Source organism: Oscarella lobularis, chromosome 2 (genome assembly GCF_947507565.1).
Source record: "Oscarella lobularis chromosome 2, ooOscLobu1.1, whole genome shotgun sequence".
In the NCBI taxonomy this organism is placed as follows: Eukaryota; Metazoa; Porifera; class Homoscleromorpha; order Homosclerophorida; family Oscarellidae; genus Oscarella; species Oscarella lobularis.
In genome coordinates this window covers 3,092,248-3,107,330 of record NC_089176.1, presented here as the reverse complement: position 1 = coordinate 3,107,330, position 15,083 = coordinate 3,092,248, and the positions used below count along the sequence as shown (strand labels likewise).

The following is a 15,083-nucleotide window of genomic DNA, read 5'->3' as shown; positions in this document are numbered from 1 at the left end:
CCAGGATGAGGCGCGAACGAGCCTCCTTCGTCGCTATAGCGATTTCAACAAAAAGAAAACATATGAGATTCAATCAACAAACAAACGAACAAACAACGAATAGAAAATAAATAGAGTAAAAATAATCACCTAGTCCAGAAACGTAAGAATGATATTGGCATAGTATACTAGAAACGTGCTTCCTACATGCTGAGAAGGAGAGCGACGCCAGCAATAATCCATTTCGATGCCTTCTCCTTCGTTTTCAAATTGAACGTCCAAACGAATGTCGGACCGCGGTGCCTCGTCTTGTACACCGGACACTCGTAAATGTTCTTCGTCTCTTGCTTGTCCACCGGAATAGCTCGAATGAAAATGACCGGAACGGGTGGACTGAGCTCCTTCAAACGCGCGTCCTGTATCATGCCCGTCTGCGTGTCCCACCTCGCGCCTTCCATGAACAGACCGTGAACGTAGGCACCCTCTCGCGGCGGACTCGTAAAGTCCTCGCGCCACTTTTTCGACACGTCGCATTGGAGACACATCTTGTCCAAAGGCCATTCGTTCTTGCGCGCCATCGACTGCATGATTGCCGTGAGAAACGACTGCGGATTGAAGAAGCCGGCCAGCCAAATGACGGCGGGCATTTGAAAGTCGGCAACCCAATTTTCGAGCTCCTTGATGCGGAGCAGGAGATCGACGTACCAGGCGGTGAGACCGTTGAGAGACGGATAGGCTCTCTTGGCCCACGAGTCGGGCAAAACGTCGAGGAAGAGAGAATTTTGTAAGTTCTCCATGTCAGCTGTAATCGTCAATTCGCCCTACGAAAGCGTTCAGGGTTAACTCGCTCAATCAGCCCACCAGATTATTTCCCTACCTTCAATCCGAGATCCAATTCCTTCAACGAGCGTCTCATCTCCCTTGTCAACGTATTCATGCGCTCGCACTCCTGAAAAGCGACGACGACGTAAGGCGTCTTCTCCTCGGCTCGAGCCATCAGTTCCGGAACGTTGAACTCCTCGGGCAGCTTCTCCAGAATGTCATCGAGTATAGATTTCACCTACGAATAAAAAATGACGACATCTCATTTTTTTGGAAAAAATTCTTTTGGCATACTTTTTCCTCTCTGGTGGCTCCACCAGCTCCTTCGCTAGACGAGTCCCTCGGCTGCATTTCAAGCACGGTACGGAACAAGTTTTCCGACGTCGTCGTCAAAAAGCCAATCTCGGCATTCGGATGCAGTCCGTACAGATAGGGACTTTCCGGTGGAAGCACCTCGTCGATGTAATTGTGATAAGCGTTGTAGTCCGAGTTGGGCGGACAGGGATAGCCGGGAGCCAAATTAGTGTCACCCTCCAGCTGAGCAAGAATAAAATGACTCTAGAATCAATATCATGCGACAACACCTACCACGTCTGGACGCACGTAGACCTCGAGATACGTTCGACAGAGTCGTCTATCCCAATCGTCGGTGATGTGACCGCCGTACATGATCTCGCCGAACAAATAGCGAAGATCTTCCCACGGAACTTTTGGATTGGCCTCCAAGTAGTTGTACAGCACGTCGACGCTGATCGTCAGATCGCCGATGTTGAAGGGATAGCCGCGATTCCAGCCTTGGGGACCGAATTTGCGTCGTTCCGAGACAACGGCGTGAAAGTAGCAGAGTGAGTTTAAAATGCCTTTAAATTCGTTCTCTCGAGCACACCTTTCCATGGTGTCCTAGAGGAAACAAAATGTTTAATTAATTGAATAAATTCTCCTCTGTCTAATTACTGTGTGTACCTGATCAAAGCAATCCAATGCTTTGTGAAGATTCGCCTTCATTCCGGTCGGCGGTTCGTTCGTAATTTTAATCGACGATTCCAAAATTCCCTGAGGAATGATGTGCGAATCGCGCGTGCCGGCCGGCTCTGCGCTGATGTAGACGCGATAGTCGCCGTTGCTGCCTTCGCTGTACGCTTCCAGCTTCTTCTCAAGCGTCGCCAGCCAGCGAGCGACCAAGTGGATGTTCTGCAGCACGACCCAGTGGCCCTCTTTCGCCGCCAAGTCGAGAGCCTGCTCGGCGACCACCTCTTGACCTTGGCCGAGGGAGATGTTGTGAAACTTCTTGTTGTCGATAGTGAACCCGAGTTTTTGTCCGAGTGCTTCGACTTCTTTGAGTGGATCGACGCCGGGAGAGAGAACGAAGAACATGGGCGTTTCGGGGCCGCTCTCTTCGTACGATTTGGCGAATTCGATGGGCCTGTTTTCGACGTACTTCGTACCGAGTTTCTCTTCCACGAAAATCCTAAATTTTTAGACACTCGGGTCTCGCTACGGCAGCTATCTTGACTGCTACTTACCTGACGGCGTAGACCATGCGGTCGGGTCGCAGTGCTCTCATCATGCATAACTTTTGCAGAGACGATTTGTTCTTCCATTCCTGAGGAAATTTCTCCGTTTCCGGACACTCGCTCTCCACGAACTTCTTCCAGCGTTTCGCCGAGCCTTCGATGTCGCGATCCAAGTTGCGAAATTCGTCCATTGCGACTAACGCTTTGATTCCACCCCACGATTGATTACTCAAGAAGTCGACGGGCGATACCAGGTTTGGCTGGGCGGGGAATCGAAGAAGAAAGTCCAGTTCAACCGGATTGATGTCCTTCTTCTTCAACAGCACTTGAAAAGCGACTTGAGCAGTGAAAATGAGCTTGTCCTTCTCGAAGAGACCGCGAGCCGTGTAGACGAATACCGAGTAGGTAATGCAGTCGATTAGCGTTTCGACACGCTGTTTCACGTCGTCCGACGGCTCGGCCCTCTGAACTGCTTTCATAAAGACGACGTTGAAGGCTTTGAGCGAGAACTGATAGATCGGATTGATCTTGTTCAAATCGTTGAGGATGAAATAGAGTAAGGCGGCACGTGCCGACGCCGGACGATAGTGCTCTCTTGCCGTGTTGATCTTTTCTTCGGTGATTTTAGCTTCGGCTACTTGAGCCTCGATTTCAGCTGCCGTTTTCTTTGTCGTTTCGAGATTCTCAACGAGTGCCGTATCGCCGAGGAAATTTCCGCCCGCTGCCGACAAACGAGCCAATAGCGAGTCTTCTAGCTCTTTCAGCGTGATCTTGAACTCGTTCTGTTGACGAGTTAACTTCGCCTTGGTTTCCTCCAAGTCGGGACGCTCCCAGGCGACGACGTCGGCGAGAAGTTGATCCTCCAGACCGTCGACGGTGACGGTGAAGTTGATCAGCGTCGTCTGAGCTTGCATTTCGGGTTTGTAGTGCGGATTGGCGAGCTTCGTGTGAAGAATGAGTCGAAAATTCGGATTGTACTCGACCTCCTTGTCGCCCATCTTGATGCATCGGCCTTTCTTGATCGTATTTCGACCGAGAAGCGGATCGAGCACGGGGTCGACGGACTCGCCGATGTTTTCAATCAGCACGCACTCCCCGTTCGACACGGCTCGTTCGATCGTATCCAAGTAGCCTCGCGTCCCAAGCCGGACAACGCGCAACTCGCTTCCCTCGCGATTCTTGATCCACTTGATGCCCTGAAGCTGCGGATCGATCATCAACGGCCATCGTTCGCAGTTCGTCAAAATCGTCGCATTTTCTGTCGACATGCGATCGCTCGGCAATCCCTCGTTCTGCCAACCGGCGATTGTCGCGTCGTCGGTCAGCAGTGACAGAGGATCGAGACCTTCCGTAATAGGAACGGGATTGGCCTGTCCTTTCAAGTACGCCTGCCATTTCTCGTCCATCAGTTCGAGTCGATAGCGCTTGCCAAAGCATCCGACGTAGGAGACAAATGCCGTGATGAGAAGAACGTCGCCCGGTAGCGTCTTCTCCGCTTCCTTGAATCCCTGCACCGATTCCGCCCAGCGAACGTTTTCCGAAGCGAGCCCGTTCACAAGACGATTCGCCAGCGAGATAGTCATTGCCGTCGATTCGGCCTCTTGCTGACACTTCAACTTCTCCGCCGTCGCCTTTTCGAATTGTGCCGTCAGTTCCGCTAAATTCTCGTCCAATTCCTTGATCTTCGCCTTGATCGTAGCCAATTTGTCTTGGGCGGCTTTCAGTTCGGCGTTGGCGGCGGCGAGCGCTTGACGCTTCGGTTCGACGTCGCAGTAGACGTGGTAGAACATGACGATGTTGCACACCCAAGCGCACAAACCCGCTGCGGCGAACGACTTGGCTCGAATGAAGTCGGCAGTGAAATTTGGATCGTCGAGATACGGATGAATAGCTTTCAAATTCGACTCGTGAATGTTCTCCTTATTGAAATTGACCAGCGAGTCCAAGAACGAGTCGACTTTGCCCATCATCACTTTCGCCGCTTTCCAACTTCGATCTTTCGGTATCTTATTCGCCGGAGCGAGAAGCACCATCACGGCGGCCGTTACGTTTGAAACGGCCGGCGGAGGCTGACCGAACGACTTCAGTTCGGTCAAATTCGTCTTGTTCAGCGTGTTCAACGCTTCGACGGCCGCTTTTAGAGCCGGCTCCGCTTTGGCCAAGTCCTCTTCGCACGACCTCTGTTTTTCCGTGACGTCCTTGTTGATTTTCGCTACCTTCAGCTCTTCGGAGTCGGCAATTTCCTTCTCTTTGCCCACTTTCTCGGTCTCGGCGCCGACGATCTTGATGAGCTTGTCGGCGTCCTCGTTCTTCTGCTTGAGTTCGACTTCTTGCGCGGCCAATTTGGCCTTGAGGTCGTCCACCTGAGCGGCGGTGTCCTGCAATTTGGTCAAACCGTTTTCGAGACGTTCCATCTTTTGCTGCAACTCCAAAGCTTTCTTTTTTAGTAGCGTCTGATACAACTTGATCTGCGAGAATCTTCGTCAATAGATAGCTCTTATTATGATGGTGTTCAAACAGTATACCTGCTCCAGAAAACTCTTCGGAGTCGTGTAGTTGTGTCGTCGTTCGTTTGCTAAGTATCTTTTGCTGATGTCGTTGACACTGATGTGAGCGAAGGCCATGAAATCGCTGATCGACTTGCACAGGTTGTCCTAAAGAAAACGGCACTTAGACTACGACCGTACTATTCAGCGTTTTCTCGTACGGGAACGAGTTCGTCGTCGCTGAGAAAGCGGAAAGCGACCGATTGCATAGCCGCTTCGGGCCACTCGTGAAACCAGTCGATGCAAGTGCAATTGACGACGGCGGGAAACTTGCGACCTCGAACACGCAGCGTCGAGCCGACCGGCGAAAAACAAAGAACCACCTGTAGAAAGCATCGTCGCGAAAAGAATCAGAAAAAAAATCGCTCCTTACCTTTAACTGTCTTCTGACTCGATCGATAAAAAATCGCCAGCAGTTCTCTCTCGTGTCCTGCATTCCTAGTCCTTTGACTTCGTTTCTGACTCCGCTAATAACGGACTCTAATTCGTCGTCGACAAACAAGTCGGGAATTTCGCCGGACGCCAACAAGTCGTTGATGAGAACGAGAAATTTTTCGTCGGGAACCTGCGCGTCTGTCAGCATGAAGACCGTTCCGATATTTTTCACACCCGCTTTGATGTAGAGCTGCGCCAAGTCGACCTACGGAGGAAGCCGGGTGAAGAAACGAGAAGAGCTACTGAAATCGGCTTTTACCTTCAGGTCGGCAGTGCTGTAGCCCTTGCGCAGGGTTATCTGAAATATTTCCAAGTTGCTGACAAACGCTGCCAGCCTCGTCAAACTCTGTTTGCCCGAACCGCCGACGCCGACGAGCAAAGCATTGCCTCGTGGCGACTCAAGTATACGATTAATGCGGCAGCTAAATAATTTCTATATAATGCTATTTTCAAAGTAGTTGGACCTAATCTTACACGTGGACGATGGCGTCTTCGAACAGGACAAGATTCATCGCCGCGTTTACTTCGTTGTAATTTTCCAACGCCTCTTCTAATGTCTTCTTTAGGGGATCCCAACCGGCTACGGGCAGGTATTTGGGCTCGCCGATTCCCGTCGCAAAATGACAGAAAATCAACGGATTGCCTTTCAACGATTCCTCGTCCATGTCCTACACAGACGCCGTTTAGAAAAGAAAAACATCCAACGCGACGCGACAGTGAGAACTCCCCCTAACCTCAAATTTCTTTTTCGCTATATCGAGTTGAATTTTATCGTAGTTGTCCATGTCCTTGTCGTCGATCAATTTGTCGCGATAGACGCGGCTCGCCTCGTGAAGCCACAGTCGAACGAGATCACCCGACTGCTTCAGACACTCGCTCGTCGCGAACAGAATCCCTTGGAAAATGTTCGACAGATCGCGAAGATTGAAGAGATAGTGAAATTTGATTGCCGTCGGCAAGAACGTGCTCGCCACTTTCGAGTGCAACTCCAGAGCCGCGTCGACGAGCTTATCCCCTATCTTGGAAATCGCTTTCGATGCGCTGATGACCTTGAAATGGCCGGCCACGATGCTCGTGTAAATCGTTCGCAGAGCGTCTTTTCCCGGAAAACTGACGGCGAACACGCTGAAATGACGCTGGAGACGCGGATTGATGGTGAAACTGCCCGCCGTCGGATTCATACAAGCGACGTACTGCACGTTGTGCACCTCCTTCAACGTCAATTTCTGACGATCGTACCAATGTCGATAGTCCAAGTGCTGCCGAACGAGCGTGTGCGGCTCGACCGTGCCGTACGTATCGACGGCCGGCATGTTCATGTCGTCGATGAAGTAGATCAACTTTTTCGTGCCCGGCGGACCGTAGTTTCGTCCGGCCTTCTTCTCGAGCGGCTTTTCCATGACGTTCTGCAGCATCGCCGACGTCGTGTAGTTGTTGAACGGAATCGTCACGATGAGATAGTCTTCGCCGAGGTTTTTCAACTTGTCGCCGATCATCACCGTCTTGCCGCTGCCGGCGCTGCCGACCAGCATGACGGGACGACGGTTCGCCATGAGGAGATCGATGAAATAGCGAAGACGGACGGTTTCGCCCGTGGGAACCAGCACCGACTACGCGAAGAAACTTGCGTACATAAAAAAACTGCTCTAATCACTGTTTACGTACCTGCAGAGGTAGCTCAGAATCGAATTCGAATTTGGGAATTTTCTCCGACCACGGACTGAATTTCTTCGTTTCGTCGTCAATGTAATAGTCAAAAACGGTTCCCTGAGAAGGGAACTTGATCGTCTTGAACTCGGTTACCCACCATTTACTGAATTCAACGCGATAATCGACCAACTAGAGAATAAAATTGTAGACGATCGTTTCCCGACGTTTGTTTCGTACCTGATCTTGAAACATGGCTCCGCCGAATGCCCATATGGCGGCGTAGACGAAGTAGAGTTCGTACCATTCCTTCGGGCAGTCTTGAGGCGTGTTCTTTGGCGTGAGGAAGCATTCAAGTAGATAGCAGAGAGTTTGAACCATGCTGAAGTCGGTAACGGGAGTGATTTTCTTGAAACGAGATTTCAAGACGTCCAGAAGAAGAGGAACGTATCGTTCGACGAGAATGGTCAGGTTAGCTTTCTCCGACTGAAACTCCCTTTTATCGATCCAACTGGCAACAAACCTAAAGAGAAGGAAAAATGATGGCATAGGGGAAAAACATTCGCTTATTCCTTACGGATTCCAGCCGACGTCGGCGTAATTGATAAAGAGAATGCCGGCACGCGAAACGGTCGCCGGCGTCGCGTATTTCAAGTGACCGATCTCGAAGACGAGTCGCATGCTTGGATTGAGCGGAATTCTCTCGTTGCTTGCCAACGTCAATACTTTATTGTCGTCCATTACCGTATTGAGCGATTCGATCCACATGGGATCGATGTCACCGTCGAGTACAATCCACTTGGGGCTGTCGTTGGCGATGTTTGACAGATCGCGCATCGTCGTCGAAAGCAGGCCGTCCTTCCATTCGCGCGTCGCCGGATTGATGCAGCCGAACAGTTCGTGCGGCGTCACCGCCTTCGGATTCATGTCGCACAAGTGCGGACGTCGTTTCTGGTTGGCGTACGTTTTATTGAGCGTCTTGATGACCTGCGTCTTGCCCGTGCCGGCGGCGCCGATGACGAAGACCGAGTGACGCACCTCGAGAAGTTCTTCGAGTTGGACGACTTTCAAGACGAAGTTGTCCTCCGGTTGGAGACTCAAGTCTTGCGCCGATTTTCGTACGATTGCCTCGAAGTCCATGTCGCGCTTTCGCGGCACGTCCAGCGCGGGAAAGAGATCGCCGATGAGACCCATAAAGATCGGCACGTCGTCGGTGACGATTTTCGGTAAATTGAAATCGCGAAGTGCTCGCATCAATACTTGATCTTCGGGGCGGCCCTTGTCGCCTCGTTTTAGGGACCCCGCCACGACGAGTACGGATTTGATTGCTCGCAAACCCCAGTCGTAGTGATCTTGCTTCGATAGCAGCTCTCGACACAGAGTGTAGAGAGTGATGAATTTTCTCGCTAGGAGACGCGCGTTGAGAAAGCCTTCGGCGACCAACATGATTTCGCAGATCAATTCGAAATCCGGAACGACCATTGCACACGGACGGAAGAGCGCCTTCAAATTCTCCGGCAATTCCGTGCGACCCGCATAGCCGGGATTCATCGTGATGAATAGTCCTACTGTTGGAATCATTTTAATTTCTTCTCCTTGAAAGAGAAATCGTTTTTTCTTGTCTCGTATAGCGTCCTGAATCGTCTTCACTTGCACGGCAACGACGGAGAGGACCTCGACCGAGATACGATTAAATTCGTCGAAGCATCCCCAAGCGCCAGTCTGCGACAGTCCCTTGTAGATGTTACCGATCGATTTGTAGTCCATTTGCTCCGAACAGTTGAACACGTAGACCATGATGCCCAGAGCGCGACCCAAGTCCTTCGTCGTTTCCGTTTTACCCGTTCCGGCCGGTCCAGCCGGAGCGCCGCTCATCGTCAAGTGAAGAGATTGAGTCAGAGTGATGTAGCAGCGATCCGTGAGCGGCGTGATGACGAGACGAGCCGTATTGCCGAGATACTCGTACGAGTATTTGAACTGAGCGTCGCAGATGTTGGCGAAACAGTGCTTCTCCGTTTCGTCGTACCGATGGCGCAATTGACTGAGCCACACGAACGCCTGCGCGTTCTCCACCTTCTGATTGATCATCTTATTGACGACGTCGCGAGCGTGGACGTCGATAGTACAAATCGTCATGATCTTTTGCCGTTCTCCTTTCGTCAGATCACCGAGCAACATGTTAATCAAGGCGGTCAGTTGATTGACCTGTTTCTTGAAATAGTCCTTGAGCGCGTTCTCGTAGCCCTCTTCGAGTCGACTGAAGGCGATATTCACTTCGGTCGTCCACCAAATCTGCGTCGTCGTCAGAGCGATCTGAGCCGGAAAATCGAAGAGCCATTGATCGCGAGCCTTGAACTCGTAGGCGGACACCGATTCGCACAGTTCGTGTCGCACCGTCGCTTGCATCGTTTCCATCAGTCTATTGAGCCACACTTCGACTTGACCGACGCATTCGCACGGCTCGCTGAAGTCGACGTATTCTCCTTCTTTGCTGTACATTCCCAAAGCGATCTTCATCGGCTTGCCGTCGTCATCCTCCTTGAACTTCAAACGAGCCATATTGTCGAAAAGTTTCGCCAGATGGCGAGCGACTTCGGTCGGCAGATTACCCTTAGATAGAATATCGAGCAGATCGGCTGACGAGACGAAGTAGAAACGCGGAAAGGCGAGTCGCTTTGTCTCCAGATACTCGGCCAACGCCTTCTCGCAGACCGACAATCGACCCTGAATATCTTCCAGCGTCTCGTAAAGACCCTTTTTATTGGTCGCCTCGACCACATTTGGCGTTTTTACTGCGTCGGCCGCGAGAGCTTTGAAGTCTTCGTCGATTCCGTCAAAAAGTTTCGAATCTTCGGGTAACTGGGAGCGAATGTCTTCCGATCCGATGAAAATGCTCTCCAAGTGAGACCACGTGCGCTGGACTTCGAACCAAATCGTAATCACCGAGTCGGCGGTCGACAATCTCTTCTGCCACGTCGAAACTTCTTCGAGAAAAAATGCGATGTATTTCGACGTCATCATGTTCTGCAATTGGACTTGATTGTCTTCGAGCGTCTCGATCAGTTCTTCGCTCGATTTCAGCAACGTGATGCTCGTACGCGGATGGGGTTCGTGCTCGAATTCCATCTGCGACCACGTCACGTCCAACTCTTTCAAGATCTTCTCCATGTTCAACTCTTTCGTCGCCTTGTCGACGATTCCCCTGACTTCGTCCTCGAAATTGTGCAAATTCAATTTGAGCAAATCGGCGAGATTCGTCTCCGCCGACATGGCGAACTTGACTTTCGTCGCCTGCATCAACTGAAGCCAATGCCGATCGCGAATCGCCGGATTCTGCAACTCGCCGACGGCGCGCAACGACGTCACCATATTCTTAACGGTCGAATCGACGCCGCCGAACGCGTCCCAGGCGCGCATCTCCTTGTCGAGCATGCGAATGTCCTTGACGAACTTCTTCAAATCGATGTCCATCGTTTCGACGTTGACCTCTCGCCACAGCGTCGTCTTCCACTCCTCAATGGAACTGTGAACCAACTCGACGACGTCCCACAGTTGCTTCATGAGCCCGACTTCGCGTCGGCACGCTTTCAGTTGCTTGAAATCGGGCGTGTTCACTTCGAAGAGAGCCGCCGATTTCTGCAAGTCGGCCATCTCCTTCTCGAAATCCGTTATCTCGACGTGCAGCCGATCGAGACGCGCGTACGCGTTCGTCGAATCGTAGGCGAGCGGCGCGACTTTTCGAAATCGTTCGCGAAACTCGTGCTGCTTCACGTCGAACGACGCGCACTTTTTCCGGATGACCGCCACCTCGTTGGTGTGCAGGGGAGCGACGGCTTGCTTAGCGCTCAAGACGACTTTTTTCAAGTTCGTCCATCGATCGGGCAACTCCTCGAGAAGCTTGTACACCTCTTCGGACATCTCCTGTTCGTACGTTTTCAGGAGATCGATCGTTTCTTTGAGCGGTTCGAACATGACGTCCGTGCTCTGCGAGCGATCTTTGACGGCCATCAGATGCCCGATGACGGCGACGAGACCGTCGTAGTCGCCGTCTTCGACCTCTTTCGCTAATCCAGCGTCGACTTTCGTAATAAAAGCAGCCAAATCGTCCAGACTAAAAAAATTCGACCACTTAATTTTTTCCCTCTGCGAATATAAATAATTATTTTTTTACCTGCTCGTGACGTGTTCCGTGAGATGATGCTTGAACATCAAACTCCACTTCTTGATGATATTCAGCAGACCCTGCTTGAACGGGCGCGCGTCGACTTTAAACCAAACGTCGAACTGACACGTCCCGTCGACTTGATTCACGTCCGCGTAGAGTTTCTCGTACGCGTCGATTTGTTGCTTGAAGTGCGCGAGCGTCGGCGGACTCTCCGGCACGTCCTCGTCGCCGTACTGTTCCATTTCCTCGACGGTGGGAACGTGATTGTAGCGCAGAAATTTACCCATAAACTCCTGCCGATCGTCAACCCACAGATACGCGTACGAGTCGAACGAGCTGCGATACTGCAACGCTTTCGCAACGACCGCCTGACACCGATCCATCAACTCGGCTTTCATGTCCGACAACTCGACCATGTCCTCGAGATCGTCGAGATAGTGATCCGTCTCGACGTCGTCGGCGCCGGCGCCGGCGTCGCTCTTGACGAGTCGTTTCATCAAGGAGGAGACGTGAAAGATGTCCGACACGATGCCGTCGACGAGATGATAGAACCCGTCGGACGCGTCCTCGTCGAGCGACGGCGTGAAGACGACGTTGGGAGCCTGGAGTTCGAGTTTCGCTTCGAGAAGGGGAATTCGACCGCCCTTCTCCGGATCGGTGTTGTTGAGCAGAAACGCGAGCGAACAGTGAATCGCGTTGAAAAATCCGTCGACGATCAATTCGTCCAAGTACTCGATGTAACTTCGCCAGATGCTCGACGATTCGTCGGCTTGAAAGAAGGCGAGATTCTCGGCGACGAGTCGATGAATGTCCTCGCCCGTCGTCGCGATGATCGAATAGCGAGCGCGAAGTCGGGTTTTTCGATCGTCCAAGGCGAGCGTCGCGTCCTTTTTGCCGTCCTTTCGTTCGAAGAGCGGCGTCTCGGACCACTTGGACATCCTTTGAAGCATGCGGTCGACGTTGTTCTTTGCCGATTGGACGCGTTGCTGCAAGTCGTGGACTAGGTCTCGCGTTGTCTCGACGTACTCCCAAACCCCTTTAGAGAGAGACAGAGAGAAATTTCACTTCGCAAACCTACGTGGTTCTTTAGCTGGACGTACGTACCTTCGCCGGCCCAAGTCAGAGTCGTCAGCGATTGCTCTAGCTGACTGTCAATTTTTTCCAGTTGATCGGCTATGAGGGGAAACTCGACGTCGAGCACCGTTTCTCTCACTTCGTTGTACCAGGCGACGATCAAATCGAGATTGGCCAAGTACTTACGATACGTCTCGTTTTTCGAATAGACGGCCGCCGCTTCGGACGGTAACTCCTCGCCTTCGCCGGTTCGCATTTCGAGATAACGAACCTCCTTCAGCACGGACACGAGCTACAAAAAGAAACAAAGCGTGATGTTATCTTCGCGAAGATATGTATGTGTACATGTTTTACCTGGGGATCGAAGTTGACGCTGATAAGCATCGTTTCGTCGTTGCGCACCAACAGAGGCCGCTCCAGATTGATTTTTGATATTTCGTCGACTCCTTTCGCCCAATCTTTATACACCCCCTGATCGTGCCTAATTAAGCAAGGTTCAGAGAGCCAGACTTTCTATTAGAACATTTTGAGACTCACTCTGCCAGAAGTTCCATCATTTCCTCGAACTTGCTGAACATGATCATCGTCTCGGCTCCTTCCAGTGCGCCGTGATTCAGCTGCCGAAGTCGCGTCATCGGTCCCGTAAGCCGATCTCTCAGCTCTTGGGACCAATTGAGAGTTCCCGACACGACGGGCATGTTTCTCCGTCGATACGGCAATCTGTCGTCGGCCGGCTCCGCTTGCTGTTCGTCGTAGATGAATTTATTCTGATCCAAGTAGCGATCCATCGAGGAAATGAGCATGGGCAGTTTGTCGACGAAATGTTCGTGAACGATGGGACGATCGATCAAACTCCCAAAGATGTCCAATAGCTAGAGAAACAAGAGAAATCGAAGGAAGACTCAAGAGGTTTCAGCCTCACCTTAAAAACGGACTGCGGACCCGAGCAGTCGTCTAGAGCCTGTCGCAACACCGTCGACATTCTGTCGTCTAAATTGCACACTTTTTCAAAGAACGTCTTATAATCTCGTACGAATTCCTGCGCAGAGACGAATGAATGTGACGTTATAAGGGTTCCTTTCTTCTCTCTACCGTGCTTTCGGTGTCCAACGGATCGTACGACGATTGACTAAAGACGGTCACTTGGTCTTGGAATTCAGCAAACACCTGCTGAACCACGTCGAGAAGACTTGAAGCTTTGATTCCGGAAAAGTCCACTTTCTCCAATTTCGCGAATTCCATGACCGTATTGAAGTACTCCTACAAAAAAATAGGATAAAATTACAAAACGCCGTTCGCGTCTACCAGGCACCTCAAGCGTAGCCAGGCGACCAACAAACAGATCAAATCGCGTGAAAATCAATTTGGATTCAAAGTCCCACGAGCGAACTTCCTTATCAGGAAGATCAGCATAGTAATCGGTCAAAGTGGCCTTTTTCTGATCATAAAGCCGGCGGAAATTTCGACAGACGTTCAGCGCCTCCGTGATCTTCTCCAGCGCTTCGTCAGCCTCGGAACGAAAGATTTCATCGGGACTCACAAACGTCTTGGTCTGGGGGAAAGAAAAAAATCCCAAACATGACTCACACAACTAGTTAGCTGATTTCTTGCCCACCAATTCCATGACAAAATTTGCGAGTTCCTGTAGAAGAACGATGATTCTCGCCGGCTGGCAATAGAACTCCGAATTGGCCCATATGATGCAGACGGTGTGCATCACGGCTGCTAGCTGTTCGTTTATCTCCGAGTAGTCGCCGCTGTCAAGACTCTCCAGCTGACGTCGAAGTGGTTTCAGATAAAGCGAGATGTCGCTGGCTTCAATATAAGCTAAAATGAAAATCTATTAGGTCTTTATTATAATTTAATTTTTTCCCTACCTGCTCTGACGTCGTTGAACATTTTCTTGAACGCCGGAAAATAGCTGCTCTTCGTCCTTTCCAACAACTCGGCCATCTTTCGCACCTTTCCATCCTGCAGCTGATCGAATATGTACTCGACGTTCGCCTGACGCGCCTCCCAGAAGTCGAGCTCGACGAACGGCATCGGATTGGAGCCGTCGAGAAGCGCCTGCGCCGAGCTCTTCTTCAGCACGTCCTGCGTCTGATGGACCCAATCGATGACGACGGTTTCGACGGCGTGAACAATGCCCTTGTCAAACGCGTCGCCTCTGGGAAAGAGAATATAAGACTTTTTTTGGAAGGGTTGAAAAAATAATCGAACCTTCTGTTTGTGACGACGTCGTCGGACGCGGCGGTGGCGTTGGCCGGAAGCGGAAGTAGCGTTCGTCCTTTGACTTGACCGGCAACGACGTAGACGCTGTTCTTCAAATCTTGCGCGTGCTTTTGCACGTCCTGCGAAACGACTGACGGCCATTCGCCGTGATTTCCGTCGTTGCCAATCAGCGGTAAGAGAATCTACGAGAGAGAGACACACGTGAATGGAGGAGGAGCCGTTGCCAGTAGCAACGTGAAAAAACTATACGTACATCGTCCACGAGAGAAGACAGATGTTCGAGCGGCGCGTATGACATGTCGCCGAACGTGAGAACGGCGCGCATGTTCTGCGCGTTTACCGCCGTGCGTTCTTTTTTGACGAAGTAGACCGATTTCAGCTTGGACGTCGTCGGAAAGTCGAACGACGGCGTCAGCTGGCCCTGCTGGTTCTGATAAATAACCAGCGTGGTGATTTCGGGCTTTTCGAGGAATTCCGATATGGCAATCGGCGCCTCTTCGGTCGCCAGCATTTTCGTCCATTTATCCGGCTTCAATTTGAGCGTCTTGAGTACATAATCAGATAAGAAGACGATGCGAACGTCTCCTTCGCTTTCGCCGGCGCCCTCATCCTCGTGTTCGGCCATTTTCGCCTAGCCGTGGGACTGTGTTTGCAGTTGAGGCGTGTCGG

The 15,083-nt window shown here is 51.4% G+C and overlaps 1 protein-coding gene across 1 annotated transcript; it reads right to left on the bottom strand.

The window, feature by feature from the left end:
• Nucleotides 1–42: 42 nt before the first annotated feature.
• Nucleotides 43–15,081, bottom strand: LOC136184061 (dynein beta chain, ciliary-like). The gene is made up of 26 exons (XM_065970894.1): nt 14,668–15,081; nt 14,403–14,596; nt 14,060–14,349; nt 13,798–14,009; nt 13,495–13,734; nt 13,275–13,442; nt 13,105–13,221; nt 12,720–13,054; nt 12,537–12,663; nt 12,213–12,474; nt 11,115–12,144; nt 7,521–11,054; nt 7,184–7,466; nt 6,962–7,135; nt 6,031–6,906; nt 5,771–5,964; nt 5,556–5,718; nt 5,235–5,501; nt 5,023–5,184; nt 4,841–4,969; nt 2,325–4,783; nt 1,765–2,269; nt 1,390–1,701; nt 1,096–1,338; nt 857–1,039; nt 43–800 (listed from the first exon to the last, which is right to left on the bottom strand). Exons 1-26 carry the CDS (start codon nt 15,037–15,039, stop codon nt 183–185), a joined length of 13,449 nt encoding a protein of 4,482 aa, XP_065826966.1. The 5' UTR covers nt 15,040–15,081; the 3' UTR covers nt 43–182.
• Nucleotides 15,082–15,083: the final 2 nt, after the last annotated feature.

Excerpts from the sequence above, each read along its gene's own strand:
- LOC136184061 (XM_065970894.1), bottom strand. The coding sequence starts at position 15,039 with ATGGCCGAACACGAGGATGAGGGCGCCGGCGAAAGCGAAGGAGACGTT. Across the intron at positions 6,907-6,961 it reads ATTCTGAGCTACCTCTGCAG|TCGGTGCTGGTTCCCACGGG; the intron begins GTACGTAAACAG and ends TTCTTCGCGTAG. Across the intron at positions 2,270-2,324 it reads CGCATGGTCTACGCCGTCAG|GATTTTCGTGGAAGAGAAAC; the intron begins GTAAGTAGCAGT and ends CTAAAAATTTAG.